This window comes from Phyllobates terribilis, unplaced genomic scaffold (genome assembly GCF_046119375.1).
Source record: "Phyllobates terribilis strain yellow unplaced genomic scaffold, ASM4611937v1 Scaffold_4782__1_contigs__length_57209, whole genome shotgun sequence".
NCBI classification, from domain to species: domain Eukaryota; kingdom Metazoa; phylum Chordata; class Amphibia; order Anura; family Dendrobatidae; genus Phyllobates; species Phyllobates terribilis.
The window spans coordinates 18,333-39,155 of NW_027367531.1; the positions used below are offsets into that span (position 1 = coordinate 18,333).

General features: G+C 40.7%; 1 protein-coding gene and 1 pseudogene across 1 annotated transcript; one reads left to right on the forward strand and one right to left on the reverse strand.

Moving 5' to 3' along the window:
• The first annotated feature begins 224 nt into the window (after positions 1-224).
• LOC141249581 (uncharacterized) lies at positions 225-6,327 on the forward strand (annotated as a pseudogene).
• Positions 6,328-18,839: 12,512 nt separating this feature from the next.
• On the reverse strand, positions 18,840-19,475 carry LOC141249582 (uncharacterized). The gene has a single exon (XM_073669690.1). The coding sequence runs from the start codon at positions 19,473-19,475 to the stop codon at positions 18,840-18,842; it is 636 nt and encodes a 211-aa protein (XP_073525791.1).
• Between the last annotated feature and the right edge of the window lie 1,348 nt (positions 19,476-20,823).

Consider the following 20,823-nt stretch of genomic DNA (forward strand, 5'->3'; position numbering starts at 1 on the left):
GGAATTTTTTATGGTTAGCGACGATATTAGCGTCGAACTGTTTCGACGCTAATATTAGCGTCGAAAATTTCGACGCTAAAGTTTCCCGCCAACAATTAGCTTCGAAAATCGGTTTGTCGCTAAATTTCGACGCTAAAACGCTGTTTTTTAGTAGTGTTTGCTACTACTAATATTTTGTTGTTGTTGCAGCTACTGTTCATTCACAATCATCATGTGGGTCCGGTATGCTATCAACAAGTCTGCCAAATTTTACAACTCCGCGTGATGAAGACATTAGACAAAAAAGAAAAGTTGTTCTTAATGGAAAAAGAACAAAGGGTACAACATCAGCAAAAGGTAACATCTAAATCGCATATATGTACGCAGTCAAGTATTTATAACGTTACGTGTTTAGCAACTTCGAAATTATAATTATACATTTTTTCGTTGAAAATCAAGCATATAGTGAATTTCCTATGCGACATCCAGTTGCGCATTCCCAATTGTCTTCTATCACAAATTGTAAGTTTTACATCCAAATTTAATTAAGTAATACACATTAATAAGTAGTTTTTATATGCAGTTATTTAGTGGCTTACAATGTTTAAAACATTTATCCATAAGGTCAAGGAACTAGCCAAAGAGCAGATATTTCAAGCTCAATTAATATCTGGCCGAGGGCATCATCTTCGAATTCTTATCGAAATGAGCAACGCCCTTCGAGTTCATCAAATCCAATTTCTGAGGAAACATCTTCAGATGTTTCTGACATGGATATCTCTGATTCAGAAGAGTGTGTTACAAACTCTTTTCTGGAAGGTATGACCTTAACATAAGTTTTTTTTATCTATGTCAATTTTATTCAACTACTTGGTAGTGATAATATCTTGATTAAACTATAGAGTCGGCGGATGATAATGAACGTCCATGTGAAACTACAACAGGTACTTCAATAGTTCACACACTGTTAGTTAAATTAATGGTGTTTATCACATTTGTTTGTACTACCTATTTGTAGATAATTATCTTGACATGGGAGATCCTATTTGCATTTGCCAAAAATGTGGGGCAAATATGTGGGTGATGGAGCGTAGAAAAAAGGATAAAAAACGTGCCATCCCTACATTTTCTCTTTGTTGCCTAAATGGAAAGGTTAAACTACCACTTCTACGACCTCCTCCGGAAATATTGTCGAATCTTCTGTTTAACAATGATCCTAGAAGTGAAAACTTTCGCAAGTATATTTGGGCATACAACATGATGTTTTCTTTCACGTATTTGGGGGCAAAGATCACTGAATTAAAAGACGGCCGAGGACTACCTGCCTTTAAAATTGCAGGACAAAACTACCACAGAGCAGGAAGCTTATTGCCACCTGAAGGAATATGTCCCAAGTTTCTATAGATTTACATCTACGACACACAAAATGAGAATTCTAATAGGATGCATGCATACAAGTACATTCATCTCATTAGTTGAAGTTGTTTACGATGATTCTTTTATAATAGTTGTTGTACGACATATGTTTATGATTTTGGCATGTAGATCTGGTCGAGATACTTTTGATGAGTCAATCATTAATGACTTGAAATGCATGATTGACTCAGTCAATCCCCTTGTAAAAGTTTATCGAATGGCAAGGGACCGTTTTGTAGAGAGCGAAACTGCTAATGCCAAGATAAGGTTGATTGGAACAAGAACAAAGGATCCAAGGACGTACAATACCCCAACTGTTGATGAGGTTGCAGCCTTGATTATGGACAATGATATAAGTGATGTTTGTGAGAGAGTCGTTGTCCTTGAGACTCAATCTAATTCTTTCAAGCTTATTAATGAGTTACATCCTTCCTTCCTTGCACTTCAATATCCGTTATTGTTTCCGCATGGAGAGGATAGCTACTCAGTTAATATTCCTCTTGCTGACTTGGAGCCCGGACAGTCTAGAAAGAGAACCAACTTAAGCATGAGAGAGTTCTTTGCTTTCAAAATACAAGACAGAGATGTTGAAGGTAGAATGATAGCGAATGCTCTGCATTTGTTTTCGCAATTCCTTTTGGGTGCCTTTTCAATAGTTGAAGCCAACCGGCTTGCCTACTACAGAGCTAATTAGAAAATTTTCAGATCCGTCACATATAACAATGTCACAAATTCAGCTAGCGCAGGGAACACGGATGTTGCTTCCATAGGAAAGCGTGTCAAGTTGCCGTCTTCATTTACAGGTGGTCCTAGGTATATGATCGAGAATTGCCAAGATGCTATGGCTATATGCAGGGCGTTTGGTAACCCTGATCTTTTCATCACGTTCACCTGCAATCCAAAGTGGCCCGAGATTGACAAATTCGTGAAAGCTCGAGGATTGAATGCTCAGGATCGACCAGATGTTGTATGTCGTATTTTCAAGATGAAGCTGGATCAGATGATTCGTGACATCAAGAAAAAAGAAATCTTTGGAGTTGTTAAAGCTTGTAAGTATGCTGTCCTAAACCTCCTATTATATGATCAATTTAATATTTCATAATTTAATATTATATGTTTTTGTTGATTAATGAAAACTGACTATTTGTCCATTATTATGTCTGGAACATATTAATTCCATCACATATGCATAATCATGTATAAATTCTACTTGCAATGATAGCTTATGAATAAGGAGTCTGTCTGCATTTCAATAGTTGTGGCGTGTTCTGTATTCTGTGCATGAAATGAACTTGCAAATTAAGTCATTGTTTGTGATACACGTATTTGTACTTCTAAAATATTAAAAATATTTTCTTTCTCATTATACATATCAATTCCGTATTTCCAGTGGTTTATACCGTAGAGTTTCAAAAAAGAGGTCTTCCGCATGCGCATATTGTTGTGTTCCTAGGGGAGAAACATAAGCTACACAAAGCGGATGATATTGACAAAGTTATTACAGCTGAACTCCCTGATCCATCATTGAAGCCAAAGCTGTATGAAACTGTCAAGGAGTTGATGATGCATGGCCCATGTGGCGCCAAAAACCCTAACTCCCCTTGCATGAAGGATGGAAAGTGCAATAAACACTTTCCCAAGAAGCATAACGATTCCACGTTTGTTGATTCTAATGGATATCCAATATATAGAAGAAGAGATAATGGAGTCTGTGCTCAGAAGAGTGGTACTAGCCTGGACAATAGATATGTTGTGCCTTATAATGTATTTTTGATGGAAAGATTTAATGCCCATATCAATGTTGAGGCATGCAACCAGACGAAGCCGATCAAATATCTGTTCAAGTATATTAGCTAGGGTTCAGACAGGATAACTGCAATGCTTACTACCGCATCTGGGCGTGAAGTTATTGATGAGATCAACCGGTACTATGATTGTATATATATATCTGCATGTGAGGGAGTTTGGAGGCTTCTTGGTTTTGATATCCACTACAGAACACCCGGGGTTACGAGGTTACATGTTCATTTACCTGGTGAACATAGCGTCTGGTTTGATGATGAAGACGACCTTGATGACATGGCTAACAGACGTGGAGTTGATGCCTCTGAGTTATTAGGATGGATGGAGTTTAACAGAAATAATCTAGAGGGCAGGTGTTATACATATGCTCAATTTCCAACACAGTATGTTTGGAAGCAAGATGTAAAATGTTGGGACAAAAGGAAGAAAGGTCTTTCAGTTGGACGCATATATCATATACATCCAGGCAGTGGTGAGTTGTATTATCTCATATTGTTGTTGAATGAAGTCAAGGGTGCAGCTTCATATGAGCACATACGCATAGTAAATGGAATCACATACCCCACATTCAGAGAGGCTTGCTATCAAATGGGTATGCTAGACGATGAGAGAGAGTATATAGATGGAATCATTGAAGCTAGCAAATGGGATCTGCTGATTATTTGAGGAAATTATTTGTAATGTTGCTATCTCAAAACACACTTTCTATGCCAAATTACGTATGGGAGAAGACGTGGCATTTATTAGCAGAGGATGTTCAATATAACCAAAGCAGGATACTGAACTTACCAGGTTTGCTTTATACATAACTCTACAATTTTAATTTTTACTTTTGTTGATATTATGATATTTTTCGACGTGCTATGATAGCTTATAATCTCTTTAACCTTATTCATCATTTAATCTTTGAAGTTGTATATTTTGTTATTCGTTTGTTTCCTACGTTTAAGTTCTTGTGCGTCATGCCTATTTGATATTTGTTGTTCAATTTGTATTGAATTCCTATATTTAATACCAAGTTTTTTGAAGTATTTGTATTCCTTTTAACGTAACATTATTTACATCAATTATGCGTTGTCATTTGTTTATTCAATGCTAAGCTTTTTGATGTATTATATATTTTTTTGTTATCGTTCATGTGCATCCAACTCTGCCATTTTGTACCATGTTTTCACATGTATAATGAGATTCATAATATATGCTCAGAACTTCAACTTTCTGATGAACAATTGAAGAACTTTACTCTTGTCGAAATTGAAAAGCTCATGCAAAGAAATGGATATAGCCTCCGACAACATAGTTCAATGCCTCAACCGGATAGCACGCTCTTGAGTGAATCTAACAATAGGATGATTCAAGAAGAGCTCCATTATGATACTCAAGAGTTGTCTTCCGAGCACTTGCAGCAGCTATCAACTATGACAGACGAACAATATAAAGTGTATGAGGAGATTATGACAGTTGTCTCAATGAACAAAGGTGGAGTGTATTTTCTATATGGGTATGGAGGGACAGGAAAAACCTATATATGGAGAGCATTGTCATCAGCTATCAGATCTAAAGGAGATGTTGTTATTACTGTTGCTTCAAGTGGAATTGCTGCGTTGCTTATTCCCGGAGGTAGAACTGCTCATTCAAGGTTCCATATTCCATTGGATTCAAATGAAAGCTCTAGCTGTCATATTCAAGCAAATAGCGCTTTGGCTCAACTTCTGATTATGGCAAAGCTGATTATTTGGGATGAGGCTCCTATGGTTAAAAAGTATTGCTTTGAGGCTCTTGATCGTTCGCTAAGGGATACTCTAAGAGATTCAAATCCAAATAGCATGAATGAAATGTTTGGGGGTAAAGTGGTCGTGTTTGGTGGCGATTTTAGGCAAATATTGCCTGTAGTACCCCATGGTAGTAGACAAGATATTGTTGCAGCAAGTATTACATCTTCGTACTTGTGGCATCGATGCAAGGTTAGTAGAAACCCCTAAACTTAACATGTTCCAACAAAGTTGTTTTATATTTTATTCTAATGTTTGCTTATGATTATAGGTTTTGCAACTCACAAAGAATATGCGGCTTCAACAAAATAGCTTATCTGCTGATGCACAAGATATTGAGCAATTTGCTAATTGGATATTACAAGTTGGTGATGCTGAAATAGGGGAGCCAAATGACGGAGAAGGTGATATAGAAATACCAGAAGAGCTTCTCATTACTGGTGTAGATAAAGAAGATCCTCTTTCATCTATCGTGAATGCAACTTACCCTGATCTTCTCCAAAACATAAAAAATCATGGCTATTTTTGTGAGAGGGCTATTCTATCTCCAACGCATGATGTTGTTGATGAGGTCAATGAGTATATGATGTCTCTAATTCTTGGAGATCATCATGAGTATTATAGTTTGGACAGCATTTGCAAGAATGATGTTGGTGCTGCTATTAATGATTGCCTGTACACTTCTGACTTCTTGAACAGCCTCAAATGTTCTGGCATTCCTAATCACGTGTTGAGGCTAAAGGTTGGTGCTCCCGTTATGCTAATGTGCAATATTGATCAATTAGCTGGTCTGTGTAATGGCACTAGAATGATAGTTACACAGCTTGGCAAGAGAGTTATTGAAGCTGTAGTTATTTCTGGGTCCAACATCGGTGAAAAGGTTGCTATTGCTAGGATGGTTTTGAGTCCTTCTGATTCTACTATGCCGTTCAGGTTCCAAAGGAGACAGTTCCCTCTCATTGTTTGTTTTGCCATTACCATTGACAAGAGCCAAGGTCAATCTCTGTCAAATGTTGGTCTATTTCTTCGCAGACCTGTATTCACGCATGGACAGTTTTATGTTGCTGTGTCGCGTGTTACCAACAAGAAAGGGCTCAAGATCTTGATTTTGGATAAGAATAATGAAGCAATATCACATACTTTAAATGTGGTCTACCAAGAAATCCTACAAAGGGTATGCTGAGCATGTTCAGCATACCAAAACTTATGAACTGCATGGTTTGTTTGTGTGTGTTTGTAAACATATTTGAGTCCTTATGTTTTTCCTTTTGAAGTGTTAATTTGTGTATTGTCAAACTGGATGGTTTGTTTTTTGTGTTTTATAAATCAGATTTTAGCATCTATAACCATTGAGTAACCGGTTTGAAATCAATTTGAGATAATTTTAAGACAAATTTAAGCTTTCCCGTGCCTTAGCACGGGCACGATCACTAGTTGAAAACATTGTAAACATACTAATGGAAAGAAATGCGCAAACAATTCTCCCATTATTTAAAAAAATACAGAAAATCCCTGGTTTTCATCACAAACCACGAATAATAAGAAGGGATTAGCCACCGAACAACATCAAAGAAGGGATTAGCAAACTAACCGAACATCATCACCATCATCAGTACAAAGAAAATATAAAAACAAATACACGATACCCTATGGTTTAACAGGAAGGGTGAGATATAGCAGCATTCATGAAATTACTGAGTTATAAGTAAGGTAAAGATAAGCCAAAAGATCCAGCGGCCAACCACTCAGGAACCGCTGAAAACAAGTAGAGTTGAGTTATAAGTTAAGTACACTGATACAAAGATGAGAAACATAAATCAAAGAGGAGAAAGGCATAAAGCAAGTGATTGGCTGAGAGTAAAAAAAGAAAGAAGTCAAGGAAAGAAGTCAAAGTACTACAACATGTGTCAATTATCAAAGGTCTGTCCAAAATATAGATTCAAATTAGCAACAATATTATTACATACTCTGGATAACATACAGGTCTGATTGGGAGTGTTTTGACTTCAGTGGCGCTGCATATTTTAACAGTAGAAATCAGCAAAAAGCAAAAGCAGCAAAGAACAATAAAAATCAACAACAATTAGGAGGACTATAGGTGAAGCATTTCATCGAACACCTAGAGTGCACACCTAGAGGAGAACCAATGCCAATTTTCATCGAGCATGTATAGTTTTAATTCTCAATTCAACATCCATAAATAGAGGATGAGATGCTCAATTCTTTTTTTCAAAGGAAACAGAAGGAGATTATTAAAATATGAAAGCACAAACTTAATTAGTGCGTAAAATACTCTAACAAACAAAGAAGTGAGTGAAACACTCAATTCATATCGTGTAATCCATGAATATACAGCTGAAAATCCGTCATTAATTCAAATCAGTATGTGATGCTGTGATCTAGTACACTTCCGATTCGATTACCTCTGCTTGAACTGCGATTGTGCCGTTCACTCCATTAACATCCTCGTCGTTTGCCACCTCCGCTCAACTCTCTGTTCCTGGTGAGGTGGTTTTGACTGTCAAGAGTTCTCCGACGCAAGGATCCGGAAAATCGACTCATTCACTCGCAAACCGTGCGGACGGAAGTCACCGATTGAGGAAGATGAAGTCTCTTTGTTATCCTCTGTTTGCTTATCGACGACCGAATCTAGCACCTCCAGTTCGGAGGTTTCGTCACTGATAGAGATTAGATCTGATGGAATTTGGCATGATCGAGAATGGGCGAAAAAATAGCCATGGAAGCAGCTCTCAAATTTGTATCAGGAAGGTTGGAGGAGGGCAAATCTAATTTATAGGTAAAAGTACGATATTACTCTTCAGAATTTATTTAGATTTAAAAGCCAGCGTTTTCTTAGCCGTTTTGTTAAATTGATCTAATGGTATAGATATGTACTCACATGTAACACACTAATGTTCACATATAACACGCTAATGTTCACATTTAAAGGGATAAAAAATCACCCAGAAAACTTAAAAAATAAATAAATAACAGTTCACCATTAATTACAAAAATGTCACCGCGTGGATTCATTAAAAAACCCATCTTTTAATCTCAGTCCTCCATTTTCTAATCTAATGGCTCAACATGCTTCGTACTTTACACCATAAGGATTGTTTTTACCGGAAGTCACCTCCATTTTAATAATTGTCCTTATTTGATCCTTCCTCTTTAAATCAACTAAAAACTGGAAACCACAACGAATACACTTTTGATGTATTAAATACACAATTATTTATAAAATCACTTATAATAAAAACTCATACACTTTTAATACAAATACATTTATTACCACTTAGAAATAATAAACTTATGACCAAAAGTTATGTACAATATGAGGCTCCTCTTATACTTTAATTGTTTTCTTGTTTAATCTTAAATGCTCATTTTGACGGATTTGACTATGAAAACCATCTTTATTTTACACATGAATGCATATCTACCATATACTCACCCTATATTTAAACAATGAATTTATTTAAAAACCAAAAATACTTTCAAGGAAAATTGTTCTTTCAATTAAATATTACATTGGTCTAGGACTCTAATTAAATCATAAAATGGGCGTTTTTGCTCGGAACCACCCGTTATATGTCGACTTTTATTAGAAACCATCAGTTATATTCAAAATTATTTAAAAGCGCCTAAATTTCACTCTTTGCTTACCAAAAACCACCCACCAACAATTTCCATAGAGTTGGTGTTAAAAATGATAAAATGACTAAAATGTCCTTGTCTCATCTTGAAAATTTACAAATTAGACCAATATATCTATACCCTTGTTTTGAAGCCATTTTATACCAACTTATATTTCATCAAATTTCTTCAGTTTCTCTTCTCCTAAAATTGGGTTTTTGAAAATTTAACTAAGACTTACAAAGTTCATCCAAATAACCAAATAATCCAACATAAAACTAATTCCAAAAAATATCCAAATTATAAACACGAATCACTACAACAAAAACCCAAATTTTAAAAGTAAATAATTGATAACTAGTTGCTATTGTGTCCATCATTAGTATTTGTCTACATCTATTAGATGAAAACAACAATGTCTTGTTAAAATCTTCCCACGTCCTCAAATTACAAGAAAAGAAGTCGGAAAATGTCTTTATGTCCGATTCAGTGGCGGTAGAAACTGACGCTCATCTAACCCTAAAATCTAAATCCTTACTAGGATCCTAGGAGACTCATGATCGAATAATGCAGCCCATAACAACGTGGATTAAGATCTAGGCGGCGACTCCCCGAGGTCATGGGCCCCACCAGTAGCGGAGAGAAATTGGAGTCGGTGGACAGTGAAGGATGAAACGATTGTTGTAGATGGGACAAGAAGGGGAGATGTGTGGTTCTAAACGGGAGAAAGTATCGGGGGCTCGGAGATACCAGACATTGCAGTGGAAAGAGAGGGAGGTCGACGAGTCTTTATTCCCTCTTGTTCTACCTGTAACCAACCATTTCACAACCCCCGGTCAGCTTTCTGGATGACCGTCGCTTTGACTATCAAATCTTCACTCTTGTTAGCGCCAGATCACAATGTTCACGTTCCTGAGGGCCGAGTTGGGGAGGATTTATGCAACGTTCACCACCACGTCTGTCTCGCTCTAACGGCTAGGATTATAATCCCAGATTAGGCCCAATAAAGGAGAGCTAGCAAAAAATGGGTTGCTTGCATGCTTATGGGACGAACCCAAAGTTGCGCCCAATAATTACCCCCCAAAAGAGTCAGCCGGTAGAAAGATAGTGGACTCGGACGGTTGAAGCTTTTTTTCCACCAGACAACGTGCACGTGGCAGTTTCCTTCTTTTCACCTGAGGTGTTGAATTGACTGGTTACAGTCACCTTCTTCGCAACAGTCTCATCTCAGTATTGTCGTTAAAACTTCTCCTTCCAAGACACAACTCTTCTCCTTCCCAAAACTCTCTCCTTTTCAAGATGCCCTCTCCGATTTCACCTCCGTCCGCAGCCACCATGTCCGTCGATCAGCCTCCTACATTCTTTCTAGATGAACTGGACGGTGCGTTGAGCGGGATCACCACTTCCGGAATGGAGGAGGTTCTAAAGGCCAGAAAGTTCCCAAGGAACACTGTAGATCGGCTTCCCGATGGAGAACAGAGGGTCGACACGAAATATCAAGGTTGGGTGTGTTTTTATGACTACCCTTTCAAGATAAGGCGAATCTTTCTCTTCTCGTTGTTGGTTCAAGGTGTACTACAATTGTATGGTCTGGTGCCTTGCCAGTTGATGGCCCGGTGATGTGACCTTCTTGAAGAAGGCCTCAAATGTCCCGGATTTATCGATGAATCTGTAGTGGGGAGGATTGATCCTTGAAATTGATGGAGTTGCGGAAGCTATGCGGAAAGGTGGTGGATTTAAGGTGGAATGGTGGTGTTGATGTGGTGGTGATTCAGCCGGTTTTGGTGATGGAAGTGGCCGGTGGTTGTTGGTGAAGATGGAGGCAAACTGGTGATGGATTACATCAAAGGAGCAAGCTCGACCAAGATCTAATCAAATAAGATTGAAGAGACAAAGGAGCAAGCTCAACCAAGAAATTCAATGGTGATGTTGAAGGGGATTCAATGGAGGATTATCACTTAACAATAAATCGGCAGTTTTCAACGTGAACCTCATAATGCGTTTAAAAACTAGGTTATATAGAAGAGAGAAGAAAACTAATGGGTAAACTACCTTTAATCAAGTCAGCCCATTAAAGGGCCTCCTAAACTCTCTTAAAATAATGGAAATAGATACTAAATAATTTCTAGGAAAATACTAAGTAATGTGATAAATTAGAAATATTGATAACTTAGGCGAATAGTGATCAATAGCCCTAATCTGGTAACTCTGAAAGAATGACCCCTCATATGTATATGTTATCGTAGGCTAGGTCACATCATCCTCCTCCACTTAAGTGTGAGCCGTCCCCTCTTCACCTTGTCGATAAAAGGCTCTGATGGCAACACCGGACAAAAGTCACAGAACATCATCGGTGTTGGATCATGATAGCTATCAGCGGAAGGTGAAAAAGAATAATTAGTGGAAGTATAGGATGTATCTACAGAATTTCAGGATGTATCTGTAAAAGTTGAGGTCGTCTCTTTATAAGGAACAAGAACTGTGTCGGTTTACTCACGACGAATATGTATATCTGGGAGTCCAAAGTGAGTAGTATATTGGCCGCCGGGAGTAAATGATGAACGACTGAGCGGACTCTGGTGCTATATAGAAATTACTAGTATGTGGGACTCCAATCCTGGATGGCACGACTCCGGGTCTCTCGCTCGTGGATAACCATGTTGGACGCATGTGAGGCCGTTTTGTGATTAGCGTATCATTGGAATGCATGTGGATGTCATCTACTAGCACCAACAAAAAGGAAGAAACAGAAAAAGGTAGTGCAGGTTCTGTAAGACTAGTTGCAAAAGGGAAGGAATCAAAGACAAAATGTATTGCATGTAATGTCAATACACCGGTTGTTTGTGCAACATCAGGGTACGATGTAAATGGTGGTAGTCCGCAGTATGATCACTAGATTGTCAAAATCTTAGGCAACATCAACAAGATGTAACTGCGTCAAAATGTGTGATCGTGAAGATCTTAGTCTAACAAAAGATAGAACTTTTATGCGAAAATACAAGACTAAGAACAAACAAATACTTTAATTCCAAATGTTGTGGATTTGATTTCTTGTGAGACTTAAAATTACTAGGCGAACACACAATTCTTAGTTTCTCTCAACTCTTCTAGCTATTGCCTATCTCTAAATCAAGATGAACTCTTTCTGTCTAGTTCGACAACCACATTTAAAGATAACAAACTAACCTATTTATACTATGGCATAATCACCGGGAACTAATTACCTAAAAGCAAGTAAATAATAATAAATAAAGTACTAAATATAAACTAGCCGAATATAAAGACAAAGTAGCTTCAACTATTAAGATCTCGAATCTGGTAAATCTCTGGCGAATCAAATCTTTCCTTCTTTGACTCTAGGAAGATTTCTTTCCATATATACACGTTCTGTCCCTTAGAGTGTCTTCGGTCCCCTTGAGCGCGTCCTCCTTGTGTAGCGTGTTACTTGTGCAGCTCGATCCTTCATTCTTATTGTTCGGTACCCTTCAGTATCCCTTGGTTTTCTTGCTCCTAGTTAAGCGCCTTGAGCGCTCTTCTCTCGCTGAACTCACTCTTGCATCTTCTCTTAAGCTCGTTGCTTTCCACCCTTAAACCTCCTAAGTAACTCAAAGGCCTATTGATTTCCTACGATATCTCACTCAATACACACATTAGTTCATAAGGTAGTTTGTTATCATTAAAACTAAGGCATTATCAGTTATAAGAACTAAGGGGCTAGTTCATACAACCAACAATTTCCCCTTTTTTAATGATGACAGACTTAGAATCCTAGCATAGGCATACTATAGAGCTGAGAAAATAAGTAGCTTTCAATTCCCCCTTAAACAATGAACAAGTAATAAACATCGTCCTTTAACATCATATGTTCTAGTTCCCCAAAATTAAATAACTCATATGCCTATGACATCATGTAAAAACAAATGCTCAATATTAATCAAGGGAAACTAAGAGTAGCACGTGTGTGCCTTCTAGAGGAATGAGTAAGTGATACGAAAGAAAACACAACAAGTCTAGCCCTATCTCAGTACGCACTAGAGCACGCAGGTAAATGATCCAAAACAAGCATTTCATTGATAGATATATAAGAGCACACAGAAAAACAGTCGAAAAGAGCAAAAATAACAAGAATTTTAGAGGAGCTTTGATTTCTAAGAGGCCCTAAGTGCAACTGAGACAACAGCTACTCCCAATGGTATTCATCCTGGTAGTTGTCCTCGCAACCCTCTTTCAGAGGCCCCGATCATGAGCGCCTTTACATGATAAAGGTGCCAGTTGAGCATGTGCCTCAGCCCTGAAAGATGCCGATTTGTCTGAAGTATAGCTTCCAAGGTGCAAAGATGAATTTCCTCTGAGCTCATATTCGACGACAGTAGTGGCTTGGGCTCCTTCGAGGGGCTCTTGATGAGGCGAGGTCTGGGTTCGGATTTGGGAGGGGCTGAGGTGTCTGGCTTGGGTTTGGGTTCGGTCTTAGGCTCAGTTCTGGGAGTGGAGCCAAGGAGCAGCTTCTCTACTGGTGCATCCATACTGGCGTGTTTGAGTAGCTGATGCAACCCAGTCTTAGAGATGATGCCTTCATAAGGCGTTCTCTTTTACCGGCTTGTAGATCCCCAGCTCGAGCATGAGCTTCTTGACAATATGGGGGTAGGGAAGCGCGTGGTTCTTGTGCATCTTCACAGTCAGCATAAGAGAGAGAATGAGGCGCAGCGTATCTCTGAGACTTCCTTCAATGGCCTCACGCAGTAGGCACGCATCCGCGATGGTGACGGTATCGCGCTTCTCTTGGCAAGGGATGATATTATGCAGTATGATGTAATGGATGAGCTTTGTGATGAAGCTCAGCATATGCGTCTTGATCTCCTTTGGAAGTAACTTCCCCACCAGCAGATCCAGCGTTTCGCCCTTTCCAGAGGGCCAGTTTTTCTTTGGAAGAGATGCTTCTCGTGGTTCAACTCTCTCTTTGAACCATTTCTTGACCATCTTAGTCATGAGAGCGACTTCTGTATCATCGTCCTCATCTTCTTCACCATAATTAATGTCCATCTTCTCAAGCACCTTCGTGAGCTTCAGTGTTGTTCTAGTGGCTTCCTTACCTTTGATCCCTTTAGCGAATCAGCATTCTCATGGTCGAAAAACTTGTCAAATATGTCTACAACTGAAAGCTTCTTGCAGTCTGGCGACATGAGTGAGATTCGTCGAGTGAGCTTGAATTTATTGCTCATAGCGTAGATGAAAGTCAGTGTCTTCTCAGAGGCTGGAGTGGTTACGCAGAGGCCGTTAGCTTGTTGATCAAAATATTGAAGCGCGATTGGAAGGCTGACACGCTTTCCCCATGGAGTTGATTGAAGAACTGAAATTCCTTTGAAGCGTGAACTTTCTGGTGTCCTTCTGATCTTTGCTCCTCTGTGTATGGAGATGATAGCTTCCCACATATCTTTGGTCGTTTGTATGCCATGACCTTGTCAATGTCCGTGCAAGAGAGTCCACACAGAATAAGTTGCCGATCTTTTGAGTTCTTCTCCATCTTGGCATAGTGCTCTGGTTGCTAATCCTTTCTTTCCTTCAACTCTGGAAGCTCTTCGTCTCCAAGTTCTATGACTTTCCAGCATTGGTAGTCTTGGGTTTGGATGAACGTCGTGTGAACTCCATCCACCAATCAAGTTCTCCTTCTCGAAGCTGATGAGGTTTATTGAGGGACAGGCCGGGGTTGAACTCTAAGTTCTTCATTGCCGTATTGGAATTGGATCCTGCTCTGATACCAATTGTGGATCGTGAAGATCTTAGTCTAACAAAATATAGAACTTTTGTGCGGAAATAAAAGAATAAGAACAAACAAATACTTTAATTCAAAACGTTGTTGATTTGATTTCTTGTGAGACTTACAATTACTAGGTGAACACACAGTTCTTAGTTTCTCTCAACTCTGCTAGCTATTGCCTAATCTCTAAATCAAGATGAACTCTTTCTCTCTAGTTCGACAACCACTTTTAAAGATAATAAACTAAGCTATTTATACTATGGAATAATCACCGGGAACTAAGTACCTACAAGAAAGTAAATAATAATAAATAAAGTACTAAATCTAAACTAGCCGAACATAATGACAAACTAGCTTCAACTATTAAGATCTCGAATCTAGTAAACTTCTGGAGAATCAATCTTTCTTTCATTAGCTCTAGGAAGATTTCTTTCCATATATACGCGCTCAGTCCCTTAGAGTGTCTTCGGTCCCCTTGAGCGTGTCCTCCTTGTGTAGAGTGTTACTTGTGCAGCTCAATCCTTCATTCTTATTGTTCGGTCCCTTCAGTATCCCTCGGTTCTCTTGCACCTAGTTAAGCGCCTTGAGTGCTCTTCCTCTCGCTGAACTCACTCATGCATCTTCTCTTAAGCTCATTGCTTCCACCCTTAAACCTCCTAAGTAACTCAAAGGCCTATCGATTTCCTGCGATATCTCACTCAATACACACATTAGTTCATAAGGTAGTTTGTTATCATTAAAACTAAGGCATTATCAGTTATAAGAACTAAGGGGCTAGTTCATAAAACCAACAATTTCCCCCTTTTTAATGATGACAGACTTAGAATCCTGGCATAGGCATACTATAGAGCTGAGAAAAGAAGTAGCTTTCCAATTCCCCCTTAATCAATGAACAAGTAATAAACATTGCCCTTTAACATCATATTTTCTAGTCCCCCCCAAATTAAATAACTCATATGCTTGTAATATTCCCCATTTTGACATCATGTAAAAACGAATTCTCAATATTAATCAAGGGAAACTAAGAGTAGCTCGTGTGTGCCTTCTAGAGGAATGAGTAAGTGATACGAAAAAAACACAACAAATCTAGCCCTATCTCAGTACGTACTAGAGAAAGGAGGTAAGTGATCCAAAACAAGCATTTCATTGATAGATATATAAGAGCACACAGAAAAACAATCAAAAAGAGCAAAAATAACAAGAATTTTAGAGGAGCTTTGGATTCTAAGAGGCCCTAAGTGGAACTGAGACAACAGCAACTCCCAATGGTATTCATCCTCGCAGCCCTCTTTCAGAGGCCCGATCATGAGCGCCCTTACATGATGAAGGTTCCAGTCGAGCATGCGCCTGAGCCCTGAAAGATGCCGATTTGTCTGAAGTACAACTTCCAAGTTGCGAAGCTGAATTTCGTCTGAGCTCATATTCGACGGCAGTAGTGGCTTGGGCTCCTTTGACGGGCTATTGATACGGCGAGGTCTGGGTTTGGATTTGGGAGGGGCTGAGGTGTCTGGATTGGGTTGGGTTCGGGCTTAGGCTCAGTTCTGAGAGTGGATCCAAGGAGCAGCTTCTCAACTAGTGCATCCATACTGGTGTGTTTGAGTAGCCGGCACAACCCAGACTCAGTGATGATTCTTTCACAGGGCGTCTCTTTTACCGGCATGTAGATCCCCGGCTCGAGCATGAGCTTCTTGACGATATGGGGGTAGGAAGCACGTGGTTCTTGTGCATCTTCACCGTCAACATATGAGAGAGAATGAGGCGCGGCATGTCTATGAGACTTCTTCAATGGCCTCACGCAGTAGGCACGCATCCGCGATGGTGACGGTATCGGCTTCTTCTTGGCGAGGGATGCTATTACGCAGCATGATGTAACGGATGAGCTTTCTGCCGAAGCTCAGCATATGCGTCTTGATCTCCCTTGGACACAGCTTCCCCACCAGCAGATCCAGCATCTCGCCCTTTCCAGAGAGCCATTTTTTCTTTGGCAGAGACGCATACCCTTCGATCGTTGGAAGATTGAGCACATTTTCCATAAGCTTGACGTTCAGCGTCTTGGGCTCGTCCCTCCATGGAATGTGTGCCATAGAATAGAGCTGGCCTGGGGTTGGGGGTCATGACGGCTAATACGTTGTAGAACTTGTGCACTTCTTCATAGTCAGACGGCGAACTGGCTCTACCTCGAGCTCTGCCCAACGAGTGTGTTCGAGAGAGGCGACTGCGGCGGCGACGTCGAACTCGGCAGGGTTGAGGCTGGAATAGAAGCCTTGGCCTATTATAAGAGGCTCGATGACGATGTGTGTCGAGAAGATTCCGTGAGCAGGGGGTAAGTTGAGGGACTCATCTCTTTCAGGTGTGACGATTGTCTTTTGGTGTTTTTGTGTGGTGGTGGAAGGTGTGATGGCTAGGGCTGACTGAGGCGGCGGAGAAGGAGGAGAAGTGACGGCGAGAGCAATGGAGGTGATGTCAGGATGTTGGTGGGTGGATTCATCATGTCTGGAGGCAGAGGGGGTGTGCTCGGTGGAGTCAGTGGAGGAGGCTTTGAGTTCTATGGAGGAGACGGGGTGAACTAATGGAGTCGTTTGATCTTCCTCCATGGGGACTGGAGATATGGGGTGAGCGGCAGGTGGTGGAGGTGCTGAGGATGAGGGCTGAGGACTAGGCACCTTTTTCTGGTATGGGAGAGAGTGCCTTTGAGGTGCTGAATCGGTGAGCGTTGGAGTAGCCGAGGTAGAAGGTGGGACGGAAGTTGTGGCTTTTGACTTCTCCATGAACTCTTGGAACTTCAGGAACGCAACCCATTTCTCAGCGTCGATGTTCATAGGGCTGGCCATTTGTGTGTTTGAGGGATGAAATTTGGTGGAGTAGAAAGGAGTGCAAGTAGTGAAGAGATGCAGGATGTGAGCGATGAGTGCTTGGGAGAGAGAGTGATTGAGAGGGTATTTATAGAGGGTGGCGAAATGTCGAATCACAATGGCCTGCTTCAAATCTGTAACGTCGCCTCGTTTATCGCAGATGCAAGTGACCGTTGGTAGGATGTCAAGTAATGATTGCCTAAAAGATAGTCGACCGTTGAGATGCTCGGTCCCTAAAATTCTTTCGGTCCCTATACTCAGTTCCTGAATTTATTTGTGTTGCACTTTATTCTGTGTTTCTCGGTCCCCAAGGACGTGTTGTTTCACAAACTGCACTTGAAATCTCTTATACTTACTTGGTCCACATACATTGACGCGCTGTGTCTCAGTTCCCATTCTCAGTAGGGTGATTTAACTCGCTTAAGCACATAATAATCTCACACACAAAGGGACATAAAAGCTCTTTAAAAACAAAAAGTGCTAAGCATATATGGGTAGGCCTTTTGACATCTCAATGAATATTCCTAGTTGTGGCTTATATGGTCATGGGGAACGTAAAATTAAGATCAAGGTTAAGGGACTGGCCTATAAGCACAATTCATATCTGGGGGCTTGATTATAAGGTTAAGAAGCGATCATCGTGCATATATATAAGGGCTTGAAATGAATAGCATGCAAATGGATCAAGTTTTAGCAAGCAGTAGTGCAATCCTAGAGAGGGCCTAACTAAGCATTTATCATTTAGCATCACACAAAGCATGCAAAGGACGAATACCCCTAAGAGTATAGACTAGGTTCGCGCACGTATAGTCCTAAGTTCCCAAGATAAAAAGGGCACTGAATTTACACAAGATCAAGGGAAGATGCTTACGTGGAAGGAGATGCTTAATGAAAGGGGATCAAGCCCAAGTGAAGTCTGAGTTTGATGAATGGTTCCTTGTTCAAATCCTTGGTGAAAATGTCTGCTATTTGATCCTCAGTTCTACAGTTAGGGATGGAAATGGGGCGGGGATCCCCGCTTTCCCGTGGGGAATCCCCGTGACGGGAGTGAGGATGGGGATTTTAAATGGGGATGGGGCCGGATATGGGTGAAACATAATATCCCCGCATGGGGATGGGGATGGGGTGGGGAATAGTGTCCCTGCCTCGTTGCCGACCCGACCCTGATCCCGTGGGGAATCCCCGACGGGGGGTGGTTAGTTCATAAGAGACTTCATATGTCAATGTGGTTTTTTTATTTGTCTTAATTTATTTGATTGACTTGTTTTTTCTGTTATTTAATTACTAATTGATTACGAATTAAAAATATTTGTTGTTTATTTAGTTTCTTTTATATTTAGATACACATATAGCAAATAAAATTAAAAATTCAAATAAGATTACGGGGATGGGGAAAAAAATTGTCCCCGACGGGCATGTTGATTGAAATTATAAACGGGGATGGGACGGGGATAGTAGTCCCTGCCCCGAACCCGCCACGTTGCCATCCCTATCTACAGTGGGTGAGCTTGATGTGCTTCTTCTCCACATTATCTCGAAGAAAATGATGACGCGCGTCAATGTGCTTGGTTCGAGAGTGGTGCACAGGATTCTTTGAGATATTGATCGCGCTTGTGTTGTCACACCTTATTTCAATTGAGCCCATCGAGATCCCGAAGTCAGTAAGTGTTGCTTGATCCATAGGAGTTGAGCACAACAAGATGCGGTTGCTATGTATTCAGCCTCGGTGGTGGATACAACTACTGAGTTTTGTTTGCGAGAGCCCCATGAGACCAGACAAGGGCCTAGGAATTGTGCCATACCTGATGTGCTCTTTAGATCAACGAAATAGCCTGCATAGTCAGCATCTATGTATTCAACAAGGGTAAAATCGCAGTTCTTAGGGTACCATAAACAAAGATTATCAGTCCCTTTTAGGTAACGAAGGATACGGTTGATGATGGCAACGTGCGACTCCCTTGGATCGGATTGGAAACGTGCACACAAACTCACTGCAAAAACAATATCGGACCTAGAGGAGGTCAAGTACATTAAAGATCCTATCATACCTCTATAGAGTGTTTCATTTGCCATGTGGCCGTTGAGGTCTGCATCTAGCTTAGTGCCTGTGGACACTAGAGTATGAAGAGGCTTGCTGTTGTCCATCCCAAACTTCTTTATGATCTCCTTTAGGTACTTTTGTTGATGAATTATAATGCCTTCAACCTTTTGCACCACTTTAAGTCCAAGAAAGAAGTTGAAGAAGTTGAGTTCCCCTATCATGCTCATGTTAAACTTGCTACTTCATCACGTCTTTGAATTTCTCTACAAGCGACAATGTTAGTGGAGCCAAAATATATCATCAAACGTATACCTGACCACTAGGATGCCGCCTTTATGTTCCTGGATGAAGAGCGTCTTGTCGATTGTTCCCCTGTTGTAGTTGCTGGCAAGGAGGTACTCGGAGAGGCACTCATACCATGCCCCGGGTGCTTGCTTGAACCTATAGAGATTGTTCCCCTGTTGTAGTTGTTGGCGAGGAGGTACTCGGAGAGACACTCATACCATGCCCCTGGTGCTTGCTTGAACCCATATAGGGCCTTGTCTAGGAATATACGTGCTCAGGATGAGTTGAGTCTCAAAGCCTGGGGCTGATTCACATACACCTCTTCATTTAGCACACCATTGAGGAAGGCCGTCTTCACATCCATTTAAAATAGCTTGAAGCCCTTGCATGAAGCAAAGGCGATGAGAAGTCGAATGGCCTCTAATCTGGCAACTGGAGTGTAGGTCTCGTCATAATCGATTCTTCTTGTTGATTGTACCCCTTTGCTACTAAACGTACTTGTTCCTTACCACAACTCCCGAATCATCGAGCTTGTTGCGAAAGACCCAACGAGTGCATATGATGGTGCGACTGGAAGGCTTAGGAACAAGGCGCCAGAATTTATTTCGCACTAACTCATGAAGCTCTTCTTGCATGGCTACCACCCAATCTGGATCGAGGATAGCTTCTTTGATATTCTTAGGCTCAATGAGGGAGACAAAGGCGTTGAAGGCACAAAGGCTAGTTTCCTCGGTTCTTTCATCAAGTACTTCAATGATTGTCTCCGGAGGTGCTAGTCGAGCTACACGAGAGCGATGTGAATTCCAGAATGGACTGGGGTGAGCATGTTTGTTGGAGGATGAGCACCTTGTTGTTGAAATCTCTAGTGGAGGCTCTGTATTCTGATGAAGGATTGAGTTAGATGGCCGTTCATTGTCACTGTCTGAATCAGGACATGAGGAGCTGAGGCTGTATAGGGAAGGGCGAGTGGGTTTAAGGCTTTAGGAGGAGGAGCTCGATCAATATCTGAAGATGCTTATAAGGGGGTGACTCTGGTAATGGATCAAAGGCTTTAGGAGGAGGAGCTCTCCTCGAAGGTTCTTGTTCATTGGTTGAACACCTTGTACGCTTTGCTTGCTGGGACATATAGCCAAGAAAGATAGCTTCATCACTTCGTGCATCAAACGTGCCTAAATAATCTTTCCCATTATTCATCACGTAGCACTTGCATCCAAAAACCCTGAAATGAGATATGCTTGGTGGGTATCCCTTGCTCAGCTCGTAAGGAGTCTTGCCTAAACAAGG